Source organism: Vanessa atalanta, chromosome 4 (assembly GCF_905147765.1).
Source record: "Vanessa atalanta chromosome 4, ilVanAtal1.2, whole genome shotgun sequence".
Taxonomy (NCBI): domain Eukaryota; kingdom Metazoa; phylum Arthropoda; class Insecta; order Lepidoptera; family Nymphalidae; genus Vanessa; species Vanessa atalanta.
In genome coordinates, this window is record NC_061874.1 from 9,156,239 (window position 1) to 9,179,213 (window position 22,975).

A 22,975-nucleotide genomic window follows, 5' to 3' on the forward strand; every position below is an offset into this window, starting at 1 on the left:
TATCTCTAAGTATATTGGTTTTGTTAATAGGGATTATCGATATTTTTTAATTTACGGCAACGAAAATTGGATAAATTGACTTTTTTAGGTAACGCTCTTATCATTTCTTCTCTATCTAAAAGAAAAAATACTGTGCCAAATTATAATATTTGTAAATATTAGCCGTATTTTTATTTTAACTACTCTTCTCTCTATTTTACATCTTTTTCGTATTTTCTTATTCTTTTTTGTGTTTTTTTGTTTCTTCTTCTATCTATCTATTATCTAAAAAGTCCGTCATATTGACATCAAAGCGATATTAAACATAATTTTGACCATTCTTTAAAGACATTTGACAATTGTTGAGTCATTATAATATCTGATGAGTGGGTCCCAAGCTAGACGGGTTTGCACAAAGACATCAAGTAAAATGCTAGAATAAGAAATTTACTTGTAAAATCATACTCTATCAAGCCATACGAGTCTATGCCTCCCTTATTTAATTTGCTTAAACTAAAGCGACTAAATTTTAGTCACGACTTAAATCTATTTTTTACCATACCACTAAAATAAGGAACAAAAAAAACTATGTCAAGAAAAAACAGTATAAAACATATCAGTTTTTAATATATTCTATGCATATATATTAGATATACAATAGTTTACATTTAAACCTAGTCAACGCTCGAAATATAGTATAACACTTAATAAGTATTTTTTCAAAGATAAGTTCCAAAATTTATTTCATTATTATTAGTACCTACAATTTTATTTAGCAAAAGATTAATCAGAAAATTAATACATCATTGAAACTTACGCTAGATACATATTGTGCAATAGAAGACAGTCGAAGTTACGAAGGCAACTTATCTTTGGTTTTATTTGAACAATGACAAATATTTATAGGGGCGGATTTAATACATACTTAATCACGAAAAATTTAATGATATACTTTTTCCAGATAGATTTTTTTCCATTGACAGATTTACACGTTTGTATTTAATAAAAGCTCACCAACCAAGTTTTGCCTAATTGTTGTTGAGAAAGGTCGGCCATTCTTTTCGGCTTAAGGTAAATCCGCCCCAGCGTATAAAGATTAATATAATATACATTACACGATATTAATTATAAAATATTATATACTTATTTAGAGTAACACAATGTTACTAAAAACGGACTAAAAATTTTTGGAAATTGTATAAAAGATAAAAATATAATATTAATAGGGAATATGCATGAGTTTTACAGAAACATGTTTATTTGTTAAATATATTTAATATTTAAAAATCTAATGGCTGTTAACCGTCCGTTAACGATGAAACTGTTATACTATTTCACGACATAATCGATTTCCGAGCAAAAAATCATTACAATCAGAGTAAAAACGTTTTTAGAAAAAAAAAATATTAAGTATTTCAGTTACAATGACGTCAAAATGTATTAAATAACTAACATTCTAATATATTGTTAGACATCAATTGCATTTAATGCTGTGAAAATTTTATATAGAACTAACCTAAATTTAATTTCAAGAAACCAGCTTTCAAAGAAAAGTGTTAATGAGCGTGACCTTTAAAGGCTATTAATTTCATAGACCAGCTAGGTAAGATTTTTTTTTTCGCTAGGAGTTCGACTCCTGGGATACACTACATACATATATCTAAAAATATTATTAGGCTCGCAAAGTCATAATCGATATTGAAATAAAATAATGCATGTTCCCAATTAGTATTTTTTTTATATTAATGACGTGTGATTTGTAAATATTACGTAAGTATATGATGTTAAAATATACAGTTGATTTTATATGTAACAACATTTGCACGTTAATAAATTGGAATGATTCTGATAGTTCCAGATCATCGTATTACAAAAGATAGATAACATACAAGAGATCTTATTTATTCGAGAACAATACACTCCTATAGTAAACACTGAACATTTACTTATTTTAAAAAGCCAACTCCAACATACGCATTATTATATGGTAATATAAGAAGTTTTATTTAAACCTCTCTATGGCTGTATAAGAAAGGAATGAAACGTCATGTATACATAACACGTACATAATATCAATGAGACAATTGAATCAGATCTAGAAAATTTTAAAATTCGTACACATAACATTTAAAAAGTTTGTAAAATGGCAACTTTTAAACCATAAACATGGACGTGACCAGCGTGCCAGCACGACTAAGCTATTTAACAAAAAAATATTATGAAAAATAATGGAAATCTTTATATATTAAATTATAAAATTAAGTTTACTAACATAAGGTAAATAAAGCTATTATTATTATTGGATTGAGGTTTTTTTTTAATATTTTGCTTAATAAAGTTTAAGCTTTTCATTTGCGCGTCACAATTATAAAATGCATTGTAAATAATATAAAGATTACATGGAATGAGTCGTTTATTTTGTCATTTGCTTATTAATACTGAATTGTAAAAATAATAATATATTATATAGAAAATATAACTTTAACCGTACAGATGTACAAAATATAATCTAAATTAATTTCTAACAATAGCCGAGTTTGCCTAAATTTGTAATGTTATATTACGAATTTAAACTACACATGCTTCAAACAAATATAAAATTCTATTTCATGAGGGTATGTCTGCAGTTATAGATAAAAAATATCATTAGTGACATTCAAATTTGTTGGTTTAAATCTCAGGTACACATAACAAAATATCGTTGGATACGTCATACGTCAAACTATCAAAGTACGTAATTAAACATTACCCAGTCATAAAATAAGTAGAGAGCGGAGTCTTGGCACATATAGCTATTCCAGCTAAAACGATCACAGAACTCATATATCTAAGTATTATGCTATACGTAATAGCCAGGTTGAGATCAACGTTTTACATTATGCCACATTTAGAAAGCTAAATAAAAATATTTGTAACACTGGTCATGTAACTGGTTTTAAAAAATATAGAAAAATATTTTAAAAATAAAAATAAAAAGATTTGTTTATCGAACTTCCCTGTACGTATATCATCTGTCTCACTGTACCCTTTTAATTTCGTCCTACGTTTATTGATAGCGTTTAAGTTCCGGAAAAACTTCTAGAAGAACAAGCTCGAAGATTTCCTGGAACAGAACATTAAAGAAAAAATCATTAAATATAAAATACAATCGTAGTTAACGCATTTAAACACATTATTATTATTATAAAGAACATACATTTATTTGAAATCAACGAATGCAAAGACGCTTTTAAAGTATATTCTATTACTAGATAGTATATTTTTCCGAAGTTAATTTCCAAAATGTCAATCAAAACGGTCATGCACCGTATAGTTGTCACTTCGTATCGGTATTGATCACATATAGGAAGTGACAGTTCTAGCGGAACATATTTTAAGAGCGTGCCCACATTATACCTAATTTTAGAATCCAATGATATCTATATGATATCGGTGCGACTGTAAATTTGCGGAAGAATGCGACGACCGTGAGATCGTTGAACGTTTCACACTCAGTTTTATAGCTACACGACCAAGTCGTGATACGTGTCCCTCATCACTTAAAGTGTTAACATGTGAACTATGTATTATAAAAATTAATTAAGTAATATAAACAAAAATATTTAATTTAATTTAAAGTGCTGTGATGTCGATTTTATTTAGTGCCGTTGCATACAAAAAGAAAGTTTTTAATAAATATGCGTCCTGTGATGGAAATTTCGAAGAAATATTGGATGAGGTGCTCGTTAAAATTTCGGAAAGAAATAATAAAATGACTTACTACCACGGACGTTACTTATTCCATTTCATCTTGGAGGACGAATATTTTTATTTCTGTATTACTGACAAGGTTCGTATGTTTTTAACGTTTTCTTAGTTTGTTTTATATTTATAAAATGGCAAACAAGCAAGAGCTCTACTCTAAAAGAAAAATAACTTGCGGAAGAATTTATTTTTAGTTATTACGTTTATGGTACAAAATACCTATAAAGATTTTTTTTGTTATTACCGTTTCACGGACAGGTCTGATGGTAAGTGGTCACATTATGCATCGCCAATTGGAAACTTGTATATTTAACGGAATAACCGCGAATCGACAAAAAAAAATACGATTATTCTTTGATTTGACGTTAAAAATAAAATTCAATATACCCGATTTTGAATGTCAAATTTGTTATCAGCGCATCGAAATCAATATGTATACCAAAACCAACCAAATGGAGGTATGGGCTATCCCTATGGGTACGTTTATCCCTACTTTTTTTAAGAAAAATACATTTTTAATATTTCAGCTTTGTCAACGATCAAGAGCATTTTTATTTTTAAACGAAATAAAACGAAGTTTTCCATTCAGACAGGCCGATTTTACGTGTATTTTAGCTGAACAGATGTATCGTTACAATGAAGATTACAACACAGTAACTATAAGGAAAGGGGAAATAGACGAATTAAATACGATAGGAGTGGACAGTAGTGGTGAGTTATCTCAAACAGCCTTCGCAATTGATCCTTCAACCGCCTTCTCCATATTGATTGTAGAACTGGTTTTAACTATGGTAGCCTTAGTTCTGGACTTCAGGCTTGACAATTTAAATAAAATATCTTGTAAAGTTCGAAAAAAAGAATCAAAGGTATTCCTGTTGTATTTCATTTACAATTTCAGACAATAATGTCACTATTTTTTCTATAAATAAATATAAAGCTATGCATGCATGCATGCATATATAGCATGTATATATCTATAAATGGTATACCACTCAAAACCGATTTTTCGGCTCTATTAAAGTGACGATGACGAAGTTGACTTTTATCAATAAAAAATGACAGTCGCAATTTTTTTTTTTTTATAAAAATTTGTAATGTTGGTACCAGATTGTCTTGCAAATGTATGGATAAACTAATTCGTTATTTATTTAACAACTCAACTTTATTTATAAACATTTTGAACCCGGTTAATCCGGTTATGATCAATATTGTTTAATTCGTAGCGTAACTTAACATTAATCTATTATTTTAAATTACAGAAAGCATTCTTGGGGAAAAAATACTCTTTGTCAGCAACGACAACAATTTAAGATATACGGTAAATACATAACATTTTTAAATGGTAAAATATTTTGCTTGGTATATACCAGTTTCAGTTTACTCCTACGTGCCAAAAAAAGGCACGTGAGAGTAAAATTTCATGGTGCATGGCCATGAAATTTTCAAGGTTTTCTTATGTGACGTTTCAAATTGCAACATTCCCAAGGTAGAAGTAGTCTGTTAATCATATAGAGTTGCGTGTTTACAAGGTTTCAAATTGAAACGCTTCTGGCGCAAAAACGGTTTTAACTTCTAGGAAGTGTTTTAAATTTCATGCTTGAAATTATATTCCCAATATATTTGTTGTAACGTTTGAAAATTGAAACTTCTCTGAAGCCAAAATAGAGTCGTGAGTTGCACGCATTTAAGATAATCTTATTATTGTCTATGTCTAATTACTTTCAAATTGAATCGTTTCAGCTGCAAATAATAGTTTTACATCTGTGATGCGTTGCAAGTTACGCGCGCTTTGAATTATTTAATAACATATTTTGACGACCTCCGAGGTCGAGTAGTGTGTACACCGGTTTTCATGGGTACGCCACTCCGAGGTCCCGGGTTCGATTCCCGGCCGAGTCGATGTAGAAAAAAATCATTAGTTTTCTATGTTGTCTTGGGTCTGGGTGTTTGTGGTACCTTCGTTACTTCTGATTTCCATAACACAAGTGCTTTAGCTACTTACATTGGGATCAGAGTAATGTATATGATGTTGTCCAATATTTATTTATTTATTATTTATTTATTTATATTTATTTCCTTTACAGACGATCTCCAACATAGAAAAAGAACCAGAACAAATTGCGATCTCTTTCAAAGATTCAAATTTAAAAATAATTATTTTAACAATATTCATAATTGCAGCAATATCTTTGATGTTCGTTTTCAATCCACCGTCATTTGCATTCGTTATAGTTGTACTGATATTGTATCCTATTATAAGAAAGAATTTATATAAATAATTTATATTTAGTAAATAGCAAAAAATAGGTTATATTACTAGTTATTTTTTATTTACTAAATAAATATATAAGTCTATAGAAGTTTTTCTTTAACTTGTGGTTTTCGCTTTAGTGAAAAGTGAGTGTTGCCAAAAAATTTATACCTATTTATAAATTCAATTAAAAATTTTTTAAAGTCAGATACGAAGTGTGTTTTTAAACAGACATGTATAAAAAAAGCTCGATGCCGCTTCGAATTGTAATCTTAAAATAATAATACATAATCGTAAAAAGATCGCGTCTAATCAATTTTCAATCAATTAAAACGTCCGTAGTTATTGTTGAATAATTGGTTATTTGAATAAAATAAAATATAATTTTTATGTAAATTATCATCGTAAATATAATATGCAATAAATATAATGTGCAAATCAACATTACGCATTAGTAAATCAGACTGTTACTGGTCGTCGGAGAGATAGTTTTAACATTATGACGTCACACTAAATAAACAAAAATATGGATACGGTACTAGCGATATGACATTATAATGATTTTAAATTAACATGGTTATTTTTATTACTACAAGTATTTAAAAGGAGACATACACCTTGTTTTTTAATTTTATTTGATGGAGCTCGATATTTCGACATTATCTACGAATGTCTCGTTCACGAGAGAGGAATCTCGTATGAAATAAGTAAAAAGCATGGTAAATATCCCGTTTTAAATACTTATAGTAATTGTAATGATTGTTTTTTATGCGTTTAATAACAATATCGTTCAAATACCGCTCCGACACGCGCGCGCGGTTACTCACGTAGAAGAGCTGCTTGTTGTGCGTGGGGTCCTGCAGCGTGTGGAACAGCTTGTGCGCGCCGCGCGCCGCCGCGTGCGCGCCCACCAGCGACGCCAGCGCGCCGCCCACGCCCTCGCTCAGCGCCGCCTGCGCCAGCGTGCGCGTGTGCTCTGCGCGCGGGACTGCTCTCAAGGCGTTGTCGCCGTACCTAACCCCACCTAACCTAACCTAACCTCACCACGCGCCACCGACCCTGGCAACTGAGATGTTATGCCCCTCGTGCCTGGAGTTCCACTGGCTCGCTCACTCTTCTCACCGGAACGCGACAATACTAAGTACTACTGCCCGATTGTAGAATATATGGTCAGTTGATGCTCACTCCCCAGACGGACCCCACAGAGCTCTACCGATTAAAAAAATATATAGAGGAGGAATACGAGAGTCGGTCATTATTATGAATCTTCTTTTAATAGCACGTTTTGCTGCTCATACATAACAGTATCGCAAAATTCTCCGCCTCCTTACCTTTATCTCTTATGTTTCTGTTGGATGTCGTTTCACTCAGAACTCCACCTGGCCACCAGGACTTCAGCACGATACTAGTGTAGTAATGCAGCATTTGTTCCGAGAACAACCACGATATTGTCTCCTTGATTTGCCTGAAAAAAAAATCATTTTTTTTTTTTTTTTTTTTTTTTTTTTTTATCTTTATTTATTATAGAGGGTTTTTTCATTAAGTGAATATGTCACCCTCGTCATTATATACAGTTAAATACATTTCTCATATCACATATTAGTACAATACAGTCATAGATAAGGCTTTCTAATTTCTATTTTTGAGAGCTAAATTTACAAATTTATATACAGATTTAGCTTCGTTAGACAATGGAGAAGCTAAAATGCTATTATAAACACCAATATTATAACCACGACTAGCGATAACAGCTCCCTTTAGCGCCCTAACACGAACACATTCTTCTAAAATGTGATAGACATCCTCTACCACACCGCACACAGTACAATTAGGAGAATTCACTTTTCTCATCATATATCCGAAACTATTCAGTGGAATGTGACCAGAGCGCAGTCTTAAGGCAGTTGTAATATCTTTGCGCTTTAATTTGGAATTTAGGAACCAGAGAGATCCAAAAAGTCTAGGTTGTATAGTTTTATACCAGATTCCTTTGGTAAGCGATCTTTCATTAAAATATTCAGACCACATCTCACGACATATTCGTTTAATATCCCCTAAAAGATCGGTGGGACTAGGTAAACACTTAAATTCAATACCATCGGATATAGCTTCTTTAGCTAGTCGATCAACTTCCTCATTTCCCACTAACCCGACATGAGATGGTATCCATTGCAAGATTATTGTTTTATTATTAGATTTAAATTTTAATAAACATTTTAAAATTGTGAAAGCAATAGGAAGACCTCTGTGGGGTGCTGTACATTTTAAGATATGTAAAAGAGCACTTTTCGAGTCGGTAAATATAACAAATTTATGAAAATCAATCGATTCAATGTAGGACAAGGCTTCAGCGATTGCCACAAGCTCAACAAACATAATCGAGACTCTTGCTTTAATTTGAAATTTTGAATAGATTCCCGTATTATAATCTAAAAAAGCAGCGCCACTGCAGCTAATGTCTTTGGAACCATCTGTGTATATTTTATAAAATCCAGAATACTCTTGACTCAGTTTCTGATAACAAAGAGCTTTTAAATAATCGGAATCAAAACAATGTTTCGGTTTGCTAATACATTCAATAACAGGCTTTACGATATTAGATAAATTAAAGTTGTTTAACCACATATCCAAAGAAAACATTTCGTTTGAATCACTACTAGACATTTCTTTTACTTTCAAATTATTATGTAAAATATATAACAATGGTTTCTTTTTACGTCGCCAATAAAAATTATTCACGAAGTTAGAAAGGGTCTCTAATAGATATATAATATCATTATTTTTAAATGACTTACACTTTAACCAGAACTTACCGGCCAGAAAATGTCTTCGGAAAAATAAAGGACACAAACATAACTCGGATTCCATTACGTGTATAGGCGTGCTTTTTATAAAGCCCCCTATTAGACGCAAACAAATATTTTGAATTCGATCTAATTTCTTTAAATTACTCGCGCAACTATTATCATATAAAAAACTCCCATAGTCAATTCGACTACGAATAAGCGCTAAGTATAAATGTCTTAAATGTGTTGGATGTACACCCCAATCTGTACCAACTAATACTTTAAAAATTTTGATGTAATTAAGCACTTTTTCACGGACTTCATTAATATGTTTACCCCACCTTAGATTTCGATCTAACCAAAGACCCAAATACTTCACGCTATTGACTAATTCTATTTGGTGTCCCTTAAGTCTAACGTCAATAGATTCTGTATGATAACCTCTTTTAAAAACACATATTTTGCTCTTCATATATGAAATATCTAAGCCAATTCTTGATAACATGCTGTGAATAGAGTCTAGAGCAGTTTGAATTTTAATTTGACCCTCATAACTCGATTGACAATGAGTATAAATAACAAAATCATCAGCATATTGAGATATAAATAGGATTTTTTCAATATTACTACATATATCTATTGTTGCTACGTTAAATAACAAAGGGGATAAAGGATCTCCCTGAGCGAGTCCGCGAGCCGTAAATCTACTTATTGATTTATTATCAACTTCAATATGTAAAATTCTTTCTTGTAAAAAACTGAACAAATATCTACAAATTTTTGAACCCACATTTAATCTATCTAAAATATTAATTAATGAAACATTGTCAACGTTATTATATGCATCCTCAATATCTATGAAACATCCTATTGTAGAATAACCTTTCGAAAAACCTATTTGAATTCTAGTTGTAAGGCTACTTAAACTATCTAAACATGATTTACCTTTTCTAAATCCCACAGTATTAGCAGAGAAGACATTTTTTCTTTCTAGGTACCATTCAAGTCTTCTGTATAAAATATAGTGAAAAATTTTACACAAACATGACAATAAAGAAATAGGACGGAACGTCATGTTATTGTCATGATCTCGACCGGGTTTGGGAATAGGTACAACCTTAATTTCTCTCCATTGTTTTGGAACATAATTGTTAGCTAAAAAGCTATTATATAATGTCAAAAGGGCCAATTTTCCTGACTTATGTAAATTTTTAACCATAGAATAAGTTATACCGTCTAATCCAGGAGATGTATCCTTTGATTTAATACACGATTCTAGCTCCTGCAACGAGATAGAACATTCTATTTTAGGGTTGAAACTCAAAAAATCAGGACATGGCGATGACACAAAGTCAGGGGTTAACGAACGAAGGAGTAATTTAGCACATGTAGGATCAACATTACGTTTTATAGTCCTATATCCTTTTAACCAAGCCATTTTACGCCACATTTCATTACTACTTACATTTTCATCCACTGAAGTCCAAGTATTCTGGAAGTTATTGTCTTTAGCACGTCGAATAGCCCTTTGAGCTAAACCAATATAATCTTTTAATTTATTAAAATTTTGTGGGATCGGATTTCGTCTAAACTCTGCCAGTGCCAATCTACGTTGAGCAACTGAAAGAGATAAATTTGGAGACCAAAAAGGACGTGGAGCAAAATTCGATTCTGGATTCTGGCTATACTTTATTATCGGTATAGATTTATCAGTAGCGTCATTAATAATTGAAACAAATTCATCATATCCCTTCTGCAGATCTGAAGTTAACGAATAGTTAGCAAACTTTTCAACCGAAACCATTTTATATATGTCCCAATTGGATTTTCGAAAATTTCTACGTAATAAAGGAGGATAGGATTGAGTGTTATGAGTGGATAATTTAATTATTAAATGGTCACTACCTAAAGATTCATTTAAAACTTTCCAATCAAACTTTAGAGATACATCTAAAGACCCTAATGTAACATCTGGGGCTGACTGCTGAAGTATACCCTCAACTAGCCTCATTCTGGTCGCCTGTCCATCATTAAGAACTACATATTGACTATCTATTAATGAATCAAATATTAGAGATCCTCTTGTATCTGTTTTCGAAGACCAAGTGGAGTGATGAGCATTAAGATCACCTAAAATCAATGTTTTTGACATAAACAACGAAAAGATTCTATCCCAGTCAAATGAGGAAATAGTAATACGTGGAGGACAATAAATTGATATAATATTTTCTACTGGTGAAAAGTTAATCAACTTGACACATACAACTTCAATATTAGTATTTTCTATGTGTATACGTTGAGCAAAGGATTTAACAGTTTTGTGAACCAATACTGCTACTCCCCCATAAGAGTCATGTCTGTCCTGTCTATAAATATTATAATTGTTAATTTTTAAATCACTACCAGGTTCAAGCCAAGTCTCGCTGATAGCGGCAACGTGAATTTTTTCTTGGTTTAAAAGTTCTGTAAATGATAATAATTTCGGTCTAATGCTCTGGGCATTCCACTGAATAATGTTTAATTTATTAATTACTTTAGAATTCATTTTGTATGAAAAACTAGTAAGTCTACAATATTTTTTAGGTAAGGCCAATCAGATATATACTCTACAACGAACAAAATCATCCATTCAACACACAACTTAATAGCACGATGCACCTTATCTCCAAAAGTTATTCCTTTTAAAAATATGACTTCCCTTAATCGCACAAGCAATTCATGAAAAGATGACCTATTTTTCTCTTCCGACACCTCTTGAATATTATCTTCTTTACTTTCTTGTTCTTGTTCTATATTATTTTCAAAGTCATTGTTAGTACCATATGTTCTTCTTTTCTTTACGCGCTGAGCACCTTTATTATTACCTGTATTCTTATTATTTAAGCTTTTAACAGGGGTTTGATTTTCGCACGACGCTGTAACTACCTCTGCAAATGTAAGATTTCTACTTCCCCTTGTATTTTCAATATTTTCGGAATGTACCACTGGGGTTGTTTCAATAATTTGTTCGTTAGCATGACAAGGAGAAGTCGGCGGGACATAAAGAGTTAGTGCCTTCCTATACGTACATTCAAACTCCGCCATGAGTTCTCTGATTCTTCTTTCTTTCAAAAAAACAGGACAAAGACGGGAAAGAGCCATGTGGTTTCCACTACAATTTACACATTTAAAAACTTGAGTCTCGCAGTTTTCATGATTATTGCCGCACTTAGGGCAAACAGTTTTCTTAAACGAACACATTTTACGAGTGTGACCAAACCTCCAACATTGAGAACATTGTGAAACTTGATAAATAAAAGGCTCCACTCTTATCTTAAGATCATAAATGTATACAAAAGATGGTACCGAAGCACCTTTGAAACATAGGCGGATCGATTCACTAGGACACCATCCTCCTTTATCCCTATCCCGGCGGTTTAGACGTTTTAGTGACAACAATTCCACGGAAGAAGAGCAAGAAATATTTTTTAAGATATCCTCATCAGATAAATCGAGATCAACATCTTTGATAACTCCATAGCAATATGATACTTCCATAGCCTTGAATATTCTCCATCCTTTATCCAATAAAGCTTCACAATTAAAAAGAGTATTCATGGCAGACTCATTTTCAAATTGTAACCTTATTTTGTACGGAGATAAGTATTTTACTTGAATAATATTTTTAATATTATTTTCAATCAATGTTCGTGCTAACGCAAAATGTTTAGGAAGTTTATCTTTACAGGAAATATATACTTCAAAATTATTTGTTTTATTTTCATCTATCGTAATATCATTATTGCGGATGCAAGACTTTTTTTTTCCTTTGCCACGTATTTTTGTCCATCCTTCCTCCATCTCCCCTATCTCACTTGATTCACTGCTATTATGTTGTCTTTTCGACTCTCTTATTATGTTATTACTCTCTTCAACTACCATAACTTGATCCATTTCAACATTCAAAGCTTCCTTATAATCATTTATTATGTTGCTGTTTCTATTATTACACAATATAGGCGATAAATCGCCCATCGCGGTGTTGTTATTACTCATATGAATAGATTACAACCGACCGCATTGATAACGCACACCGGCGTGTGAGCATAGCCGGTACCGATGCACCGAACAACGCGCGAATCCTAGCCGTATTATCGCAGTTGCTAAGTAAACACGCAGTTAATTAAGACGACCGACTCGCACGCGTGCCGATACGAGACCACCAAAAAAAAAAAAATCATGTCTGTAACTAAACTACATATTATAGTCCTAGCACCTCAGCGAGATACAAATGATCACAACAAATTTCGGCAGTGAGATTGATTAATAAACTAATATCGACCGTTCGGTATGAGAATGAGCCACAAATTTGACACGTATTAGCAAATAATTTCTGGACAATAATTATCAATTTTAATAGATTGCCTTTGTCGAGTTCCAAAAAAGGAATAAAGATAAACAAACCTTAGATTTACGTATTTCATACGACTTGCTAATAGCAATGTGCACTAACAGTTCTTGATTAATATGTCTACATTATAAAACAGCACTCTACTTCACGTCTTATATCAAATTTAATTTTCTTTCCATAGTTCCGGTAACAGCTTCATCGACGTTTAAAATGAAATGTTTCCAAAAATCTATATTGTATATTAAGTTCTCGTCCAAATAAAACGCGCCAATACAATGTCAAATGTTGTTTTTTTGGCTTTTGCCCTCTTGTGGTCGAAGAGACTACACATAGGTGTTAGTATGCATCAACTGCAGGATTTGTTTCGTGTAAATAACTTTAAAAATTGTACGTATATTTCGTCTTATTGTTACAAAATAATTGAACAAGTATAAATATCGCTTCAGCGTCGACCAAAAAGCCACACTATCGAACACTACGAACCAACGCCTCTCAAGTGCAGCGCGTGCGCGCGTGTCTCAGTTCTGATCGCGCTCAGTACTGATTACAAATTGTTTGAAGTCATGGCACTGATATACACAGTCCGAAAGAAAGCGCTTTGATCTTTTCTTGAAAAATTTAATTTAACATTAAAAAAATTTAAGCCAAAAGCCAAATTTTTTTTTTTTACGGGCTAACATCATGACTATAATTTTTGTATCTAACATTTTAATATTTCTTTATCCTAATAATTGTATTATCCCTTTCGGTAAGTGTTATTGCGTACCGGTTGATGGTCCGGCCGTACGTGATCTGCACGAAGGTGACGAGCGTCTTCCGCAGCCAGCGGAACACCCCGCGCATGTCGAACACCTCGCTGAGCAGCGCGTACAGCGGCTCCGCGATGCTGTCCCGCTCTTCGCCGATGGGGCCGGTCCCTGTGCAGCGTTTCCACAATTATACAACTTTATTAAAAACTAAATAAACGTTACCAGTATATTAGTAAAGAAAAAAACAAATAAAATTCGAAACCGATAAAAACATTAAAATATGTAGTACAATTTAAACTTATTCATAAAAAAATGTTTCAAAGGCACATTTAATATCAATAGTAACATCAATATTAAATTTTAAAATATAAATATTATAAAAAACAATATAGCTTATAGATTTTTACCAACCCAACCATTATATTATATCCTCTACATAAGCGGTAACCAGCTTACTAAACAATATTTATGTACTACAGATATATAAAATATTTTTATTAATAAAGATGTATGGAATACGTACCACGCATTGAATTATTCATATTCTTATTCGCCGCGTCTCCGCCATTTCCGTCTAAATACTGGGATATTTCATCTTCGTCGGCAGACAGATGTGTAAACGCTTCTTTATCCTGTGACGATCTAGTTGTCGCATCACTACTTGTACTACAAAAAAAAAACACAAGTATAAAAATTAGTTGACATTTAACCATTTGTATATAAAAAAAGGGTATAGAATATAATGATTTTCAATATCACTTTTTCAGCTTTTTGCTGATTCAGATACGTGTTAGCATTAGCAGCCTGTAAATTTTCCCACTGCTGGGCTAAAGGCCTCCTCTCCCTTTGAGGAGAAGGTTTCGAGCATATTCCACCACGCTGCTCCAATGCGGGTTGGCGGAATACACATGTGGCAGAATTTCGTTGAAATTAGACACATGCAGGTTTCTTCACGATGTTTTCCTTCACCGAGCACGAGATGAAATATAAACACAAATTAAGCACATGAAAATTCTGCCTGGGCAGGCACCACTGATCCCGAAATCATCGGTTAAGATGCACGCGTTCTAACCACTGGGCCATCTCAGCTCTGGATACGTGTTAAACAAGGTTCAATTAGTCACTAAGTATTCCTGTTTGACTGGAGCATATTCGATAAGTGGGTGGTACCATACCTACCAAGACGGGTCTGCACAAAGCCTAACCGCCAAGAAAACTACACAAGGCGTTATTGTACTTGCGACTATAACATGGCGAGTTGGCCTATATACCATTACGCTATGAGGCATTTGGTCACAAGTAAATTATATTTTACATTTTGGAAGTTATTTTACCTTTTAAATAATGTAGAGAAGGAAAATTTATTCTTCTTTGGTAGATCACCTTGTTTCAGGTACTCTGAACTAGGATTAAGGAATGTATATAAAGCTTCACTTTGGTTTAACCTATCGTCCTCTAAGACGAACTGAAAAATGAAAAAACAATTTAGTTAAACGATAATTCATCAAGGACACGTTGAAAGTTTGAACATTTTAGCAAGTTACTTACTTCTAAATACTTTTGAATAAGAGTCTTGGCCTTATCTAGGGAGTTTTTATCGTTCTTTCCAAATATAAATTTGAAAGAATTCGATGGCAGTTCTAAATTTTTTAGTTCTGAACACATAGGTCTTAACTTTCTATGTAATTCCTGGAAGTAAAAATTATTAAATAAGAAATGTTAATTACGTAATCTACAAAAACAAAACAAAAGAAAAACAAAATTTGCTTTTTCAAATCAACGATAAATTTATTATTTAACCAAACCAGTTATTATTGACAAAACTGTCTCAGTTGATAACTTCCTCGATAACAAAGAAAAAAGTTGATAGTAGCATTCAACATCACTATTTATCTTTTGTTGATCGTTCTGATGAAAAGATTGTCACCTGAAATTCATTGAGAGTCCTGAGCAATACCCAGCCAGTCGAGATCTGCTCTGGTTTCTCGTCCGCATTCGTAGGCTCCTGCTCCGCCATATGAACTACTATTACGAACTGCGGGGGCTTCGACTCGTCTATAACCTATACCCAAAATCAAAATATAATATTTTTAATCTGTTAAGAAGAATGTGTAGAAATTTTAAATATAATATATGATATTGATTCATCGGGTTTTAAGAAATAAATTTTTTCTTTATTGTAAGAATTTATATGAAATACGATTTATTTTTTATTTTTGTATCCATTATCTAAACAGCAGAATACACAAGCTCAACAACTTTGTCTACGATATATACAATATTTATGATTTAAATACGTTTAAAACGATTTTTCTGTAAATTCGTAAGATTTTTTTTTCATCAAACTATTTCTGGATGTTTTTATCTTGTTAATTGTTTTTGCCAATTTTTTTTTACTTGTTAAGGTACATTTTTTACAATTAATTTTGTTAATAAAATACATGTATGCAATATCATAAAGTTTGTGTCATTCAATAACAAAACAAACGTGACCAATCAGTTACATTATTTAGATTGACTTCGGTGACTTACCTCAGCACTATGAACCGTGGCGCGCCACCTGCCCAGGTGTTCAGCCCAGGTGTCAGTTCTCGCCAAATGAGCTTCCAGCCGCATTTGCTCTCCCGCTAACCTCTCCACTTCGTTCGCCAGCATCGCAAGTGCGGGAGATTCTGGTTTTAGCGAGGCTCGTAGAGCCGCTAATGCCTAAACCGATTTAAAGAAGAAAAAGAATATTTTGTAAATAAACTTTTTGGACGCGGATGACAGTAAAATTTATATATATATATATATATATATATATATTTATATATATTTGTCTAACGGTTTTAGGGCACTTCGAATTATTCTCCTCAAAGGGGTCAACCTAAATAAACAGTCATTGTATCGCAAGAGTCTGGTATATAGACACTGAACCCGCTCTGGATAGTGCGGGTCACTGGATACTACGGGATTTAAATAAAAAGTTATTTTGAAAAGATTAAGCACCATGGGAATAAATGATAAATAGTGGGACGATTCGGGAAAACATCCATTGAATTCCTTTTGCCATTATTTTAAGTCCACGAATGTTTTGAATTAAAAGATACCTTTAATTAAATTTTTAATAAGAGCTACTTGATGGTAGCGCTTAATACAAGCCTGTATGAGTAAATACCATCCGCTTATTACATATACTTATAATGGTATTTTGTGGTTTCAAGGGCACTGAGCCAGTAGCACAAAGGACGTAGCAGCTAAGTTCCCAGTATTGGTGGCGCACTGGCGAGAAATGCTTACAGCGCAAATGACCACGTGCGGTGCGGTGGTGTGCCTCACCTGCGTCTTATTATTGTGTCTCTCTTGCAGCTGGTCTAACTTCCGCCTCGCATACGTGGAATGTTCGGTGAGGTGCACGGTCCCCGCGCTCTCCGCTGACGAGACCGATTCGTTCGACAACTGACGGTCTTCGATCGGAGACCTTTCTGAACACAGTTCTGTGATAATTTTTATTAAAGTGTTATAAATATTTATTCATATACATTAGAATAACTTATATTTTTAAAACAAGACAAACTGATGTATTCGTTTAAAAGCATTAATACGTGTTAAGTGAGTCACCTTGATTAGCCTCTTCAGTTGCGAGTTCTGCGATAAGAGCTTTATACTGGTCACTTAGTAAAAACGAATGATAATACTTCTCTTGAATTGTGTCTACTACTGAGTCTTGCACTTCATAAAATACTTCTGGCCCTTTATCACCCAGTAGAAATGCTTCCATTCTTTTTCTAGTATCCTAAAAAAAACACTCCATACTTAACTTTTTATATTCTCATTGTAAAATATTCGTGAATAAAAAAATATATTCATACTTTGTCTACTTCAATTTCTGCACTAGGCGATCTTATGTAAGTGTAAAATATTTCAGCTCCGAGCTGATGCCAGCTGCTTCTAGCGCTGTGACGTAGTTCTTCCACCGCTGTCCAGAAACCAACCAATCCTTGTGAACACAGTGTCTCTAGGAACATTGAGAGATATCGTCGACCAGTTACGCTTTCCATTACTTGATCTAGAGGCATTGCCTGAAAGTTATTTTAATGTTATAAATAAAATTTTAGTTTTGAAATAAGGTTTATTGTGCTTATTAACTGTTTGCGATTTTCGCTATACATACTACTAGTGAATCATGGAAACGAAGACTAAACCCTACGAGGTAGATTAATATAATGTACTATAGTATTGTACACCTTAAAAAGGTCTTCAAAAAATTCCAGGATGTTATATGTCTATCTCTTAGGGATAACCCACAATAACCATTTTTTATCCTTTACTTTTTACGAGAAATAATGGCTTATTTTCGAAGTGATTTAAGTAATACAGGATTAATCCTTCTCCAATTGAGTATCCTTATCTTATATTATGTATTAATATCCTTAAATACATTGTGCATTTAATATAGCTCAATATGGCCCTTTACAGCATGTAATTTAAATGAATATTTTCGAAGAAATTACAGATTTAAAATGCACATAGCGGTTTGTATTGTCTAATGACAAAAAAAGCTGTGAACGTTGTAAGACATGTATATTTAGTATCAGCATCGCACCCGTGCGAAGCCAGAGCGGGTCGCTAGTAAGAATATCAAAATGGCAATAAAAAAAAAAGAAACACGGTATAGGGCCCCGGAATGGCAACGGCCCACATACAATTTTGGTCTTGCTTCGTCACTGTGTGTCGTGTACCAACTTTTTTAAACTTCCTCTTGAGAGAGAAGAAGATATTTCTGCCACAATTAACAGTAAATGCTAAATGAATACCTTTTAAACATCGTGCCCGGGATATCCTTATGAGGTACTCTAGGTACGTCTAAGTTTTTAAGATTTTTGTTTATTTTATGTAATTTTACACGTAGTCACTGCTGCGTAAGGCTTCTTCTCCGTGAAAGGAAAATTGCCATGTTGCGTTGTCAAAGAATATCGATGAAAAAAGTTAAAGTATTCAGTATTTGTTGACAATGTATTCAGTATTTTTTGACAATGTAATTGTCTTGTAAATAGCTTTAAATGTAGAAATTGCTATATATTACGGTAGAAAAACAGCATAACGCAATTTTCAAGGTCCCATCTCAACCGCAATTTTGTACATAGCTATGTCTGCTCATAAACTTAGTGAGATAGATCAATCACTGGGCATTTTAGGAAAAAAGCCTAATTAATCTAGAATTATCAAACTGGCTGAACTTATAATTGATAAAATTAAGTGAGTATGATTGAGCTGTTATATATGACAAAATGTTAACCTTGCTATCCGACTCCACAGCTGGAAAAGCCCCATCCCAGCCTAATTTTCGTAGTGCCTCCTCACACTCAGCCTTAGCTATAGTCAGTTGGTCGATGTATCTCTTCAATTTCTTAGCATCAGTCACTTGTTGTCTGCTAACGTTGTGCTGGTTTCCCGTTTTTTCAATCACATCAACGTCTACACCCTTCGCTCTTTTTATATTTTGTAATGTTGTCGCTTGCATTATTTGTGTAACAATATCATACCTGTATTTTACAAAAAAACCTTTTTTCTTATATATAAAAATGCTTATTGTGTTCGTACTAGCTTGTATAAGCGTTCGCGTATCGTTCATTTGAACTCTTTAAGGCGTCTGACATAGTACGTGCTATATATAACGCACGAGTGGTATCTTATATTTTTTTATAAGTTAAAGCCACATATCTACAATTGCTAATCATTTGGTACAAAAATATGTAAAATATATGTTGACTGATACGAAGATATCAATGATGAACTAGAACGTAGCATGCCAAGATCTTGAAGCATAACCCATGATAAAAACAATTGCAATCAAATATAAACAAAATCAGAAACATGATTTTTTTTGCATGTCAATTTCATGTGAAATTCAAATTGTTATATATTTTTTTATAAAATAACATATTAGTAAATTAATGAGAATCAATGTATTTTAAATTTTAATGACTACTAATACATACTACGGGAAATAATTAATGACTTTAAGAAAAGTATATTCTTAATATCGGAATCATAATATATATGTATCAATAAAATTATTCCATTACATATTACATTGAGAGCAGCGCACCGTTATATCGCACGCCAAAAATAACAATAAATATTTATTAAAAACATACACTCTAATGTAATTTCTTATAAGCCGGTTGTAATAAACAACATTTGCCTTAATATTTATAGTAATTGGACTTTTTTAACAAATATTAAATAACATCAGAACAATGCGGCATTTTTAATATTTAGCAATTATATGTGACTTATTTGCAAGCATACAACTACAGAGATATTTTAACCACATGTGAGGCGACACATTCCGGGTATTGAAGGCATATCCCTCAAATTCCCTGGCATAACCGACTAAGCACTAACTTAAATAAATTCTACCCAATTTTTTAAAATCAAATGAGTACAATAATTTTATGTATTCAATAATATTATATAATTTGTGTTATTATTTGAATTAAATATAATTTATCATTTCAGAATATTAATAAAGGGGGAAAAATTTTATTGAAGAAGGTTGTGTAGTAAAATGGCCAGTGTGTGAAATTTGTTATGAGATTATTTTGTGAAAAATCTTGAATTGTGATAACATATTTTTAACCAAACATAGTTACAGACAACAAGCTAGTATACATTAAAATCATTGTTACATAATGCAATACCAGTTATGATAACTCATAATGAATAATTTCAAGCTCTAATAATACTAATTATGTATGTGTTACCTTAAACGTTTTAGTGTGTCCACATTATTGCAATTGTTAATAAGTCTGATGTAATCTTCAAACGTCTTGGCATATTCATGTGTTCTTATATGCATGGCATCTACTTCTTTTTGTGCTTCGAGATATTGCATTATCTTTTGATTTATATAATCAGGTTCGGTGATAAGATCAATTGCAGGCTGAAGTACTACAATGTATTAATCCTATTAGAATGGTTATAAATAAAACATTGTCTTACCATAATACTCCAATGCCTGTTGATGGATACATATGTGAATTTTGTTGCAATATATGATAGGATCACAATGTTTTCTTTAAAAGCCAAGTATGATATTTTATATAAATTAAAGCCATAGTTTTCTCAATAGCTATATAGTTGTAATTCATTTGTAAATTATAGATTTTTATTTATAAATTTAAAATAAATGCAGAATAAAATAATGTAACAGTTATACATACTTTTACATGCTAATATCTCTCTAACAAGGTATGAGACAGGAGACAATGAATAGCAACGTGGCATTAGAAACATAACAATCAGATCGCTGATCTGACGCAAGTAGTGCAATTCAGTATCACTAGACATCAAGTGTGAAGCTAATGCAAAAACAGGAGCTTGATTTAATTCCAACCTGTAAAAATATTTACATTTTCATCAAAACAAATATTTATCAGTTTTACAAATATGTAATTAAATAATTCTTTTCTGATTAAATTTATTAAATTAAAAACTTACGCGCAACTTCTGGCTATCCGAATTCGTTCAAAATGCTGTGTTATTTTTGTGACTATATCATTAGCCAGTAGTTTTTCAGCATCAACTTTTAAAAGACGTTCATACAGAGTCTGTATCGCATTCCAAATATGTTCTTTAAACTTATCAATTACTGGTTCTGGTTTATAAGAGAGTTCTTTCAGCCAACGTGTTACAAAATCTCTAAGAAAATAGTCAATTAATAATTGTAATTGACTATCCACAGTTCGCCCAAAGATGACAGGTAAGTGAGGTTTTTTAGCTAAATAAATCCAGTTACTTTGCTCCTCCTACAAACAAATTTAGAAGTTAATATTTTTAAAATATACTAAAGACACTTTAAAAACTGTAATAGTCAAAACAACAAGAGTATACTATTTAGGGAACTAAATTGGGTAACATATTATTTGTGACCATAAAAAAGTGATAGATGAAGAATAACTCTTAGCAAAGATACTGATAGCAAAATTAAGAAGAAAATTAAACAAAAATTGTGTTTTGGGCAACATTAAACTTTCAAGAATATCATTTCATCTTCTAAACTAATTCAGGACGAATGTTTCATTATTTTTACCGTCTGATGTTACAGAGAATTTCACCTACGGTCTAAAAGTACGCCTACGGTAGTGTTATCTTTATTGCTAATTTAAAACTATTATCTTCCAGCTAATAACATTTTATACCCACCCGTATAGCAGTTTCCAATATTCGAGCTTCCTTTTCAATGTTGTCCAGTAAAAACAGAGAAGTTTGGTGTGGTGAAGAGAGCGCAAGATGACCCCAAAGAGTTAAAACAAATACACCCGATATACAACACGCACTAAGAAGCGCTATATACGTCAGACTTAATATAAAAGGGAAGTAATATATCAGAGATAAACAAATTGGAGCAAAAATATATATAAGACATTTTAACATGATTATTTTAAAGCGATAAAATATACGTAAACAAATAAGTTATGAAATATTTTAACTCGTCTCCAGTTACGTTATGATGAAATTTCACATTTTAAATGTTCGCACAAAAATGAACTTCACTTTAATACATTCTTTTACAACATCAATTCATATTATTTTAAAACATTAGGTTCTATTTACTGAAGTCTGTTTTTTGTTTCAGTATTGATATTTTGGTTTTTTCAAGTTTTGATTCATTGTCATTATGACAATAATTGTCGATATAGATAAAATATATTGTTTACTTTTATGAATATATCGAATTCAGTAATTCAAAGTTCTAAGATAATTAATTATATTTGAAAATAAAATATGATTTTTCTTAAATTTAATGACTAACACACATATCCAAAATAAAGTACAGTTACGCTGAGAGTTATCAATAGCTGGTTTATAATATCATAATGTTTGACCTAAATAGCATGCTTATATTAGAATAACGTAATACAATTACTATTATTAATTTACTTGGTGACAGGGTTTTGTGCAAGCCCGTCTGGGTAAGTACCACCGACTCATTAGATATTCTACCGCCAAACAGCAATACTTAGTATTGTTGTGTTCCGGTTTGAAGAATGAGTGAGCCAGGTAACTACTGGCATAGGTACAAGGGACA

General features: G+C 32.3%; 2 protein-coding genes across 3 annotated transcripts; one reads left to right on the forward strand and one right to left on the reverse strand.

The window, feature by feature from the left end:
• Positions 1–600: 600 nt before the first annotated feature.
• LOC125077614 (sorting nexin-25) lies at positions 601–22,525 on the reverse strand. Of its 2 annotated transcripts, none has more exons than XM_047689591.1 (17): positions 22,090–22,525; positions 21,385–21,692; positions 21,108–21,280; positions 20,649–20,835; positions 19,178–19,424; positions 17,751–17,960; positions 17,500–17,674; positions 17,218–17,363; positions 16,432–16,605; positions 15,827–15,961; positions 15,448–15,588; positions 15,234–15,364; positions 14,423–14,565; positions 13,917–14,067; positions 7,306–7,439; positions 6,802–6,950; positions 601–3,082 (listed from the first exon to the last, which is right to left on the reverse strand). In XM_047689591.1, the coding sequence occupies exons 1-17, from the start codon at positions 22,318–22,320 to the stop codon at positions 3,026–3,028; spliced, it is 2,892 nt and encodes a 963-aa protein (XP_047545547.1). In that variant the 5' UTR covers positions 22,321–22,525; the 3' UTR covers positions 601–3,025. The 2 variants fall into 2 exon arrangements, with proteins under 2 accessions (XP_047545547.1, XP_047545546.1); XM_047689590.1 differs by having other exon boundaries at positions 17,218–17,375.
• On the forward strand, positions 3,445–6,048 carry LOC125077615 (vesicle-associated membrane protein 7-like). Its single transcript, XM_047689592.1, has 4 exons — positions 3,445–3,808; positions 4,251–4,434; positions 4,983–5,041; positions 5,808–6,048. Exons 1-4 carry the CDS (start codon positions 3,605–3,607, stop codon positions 6,000–6,002), a joined length of 642 nt encoding a protein of 213 aa, XP_047545548.1. The 5' UTR covers positions 3,445–3,604; the 3' UTR covers positions 6,003–6,048.
• Positions 22,526–22,975: the final 450 nt, after the last annotated feature.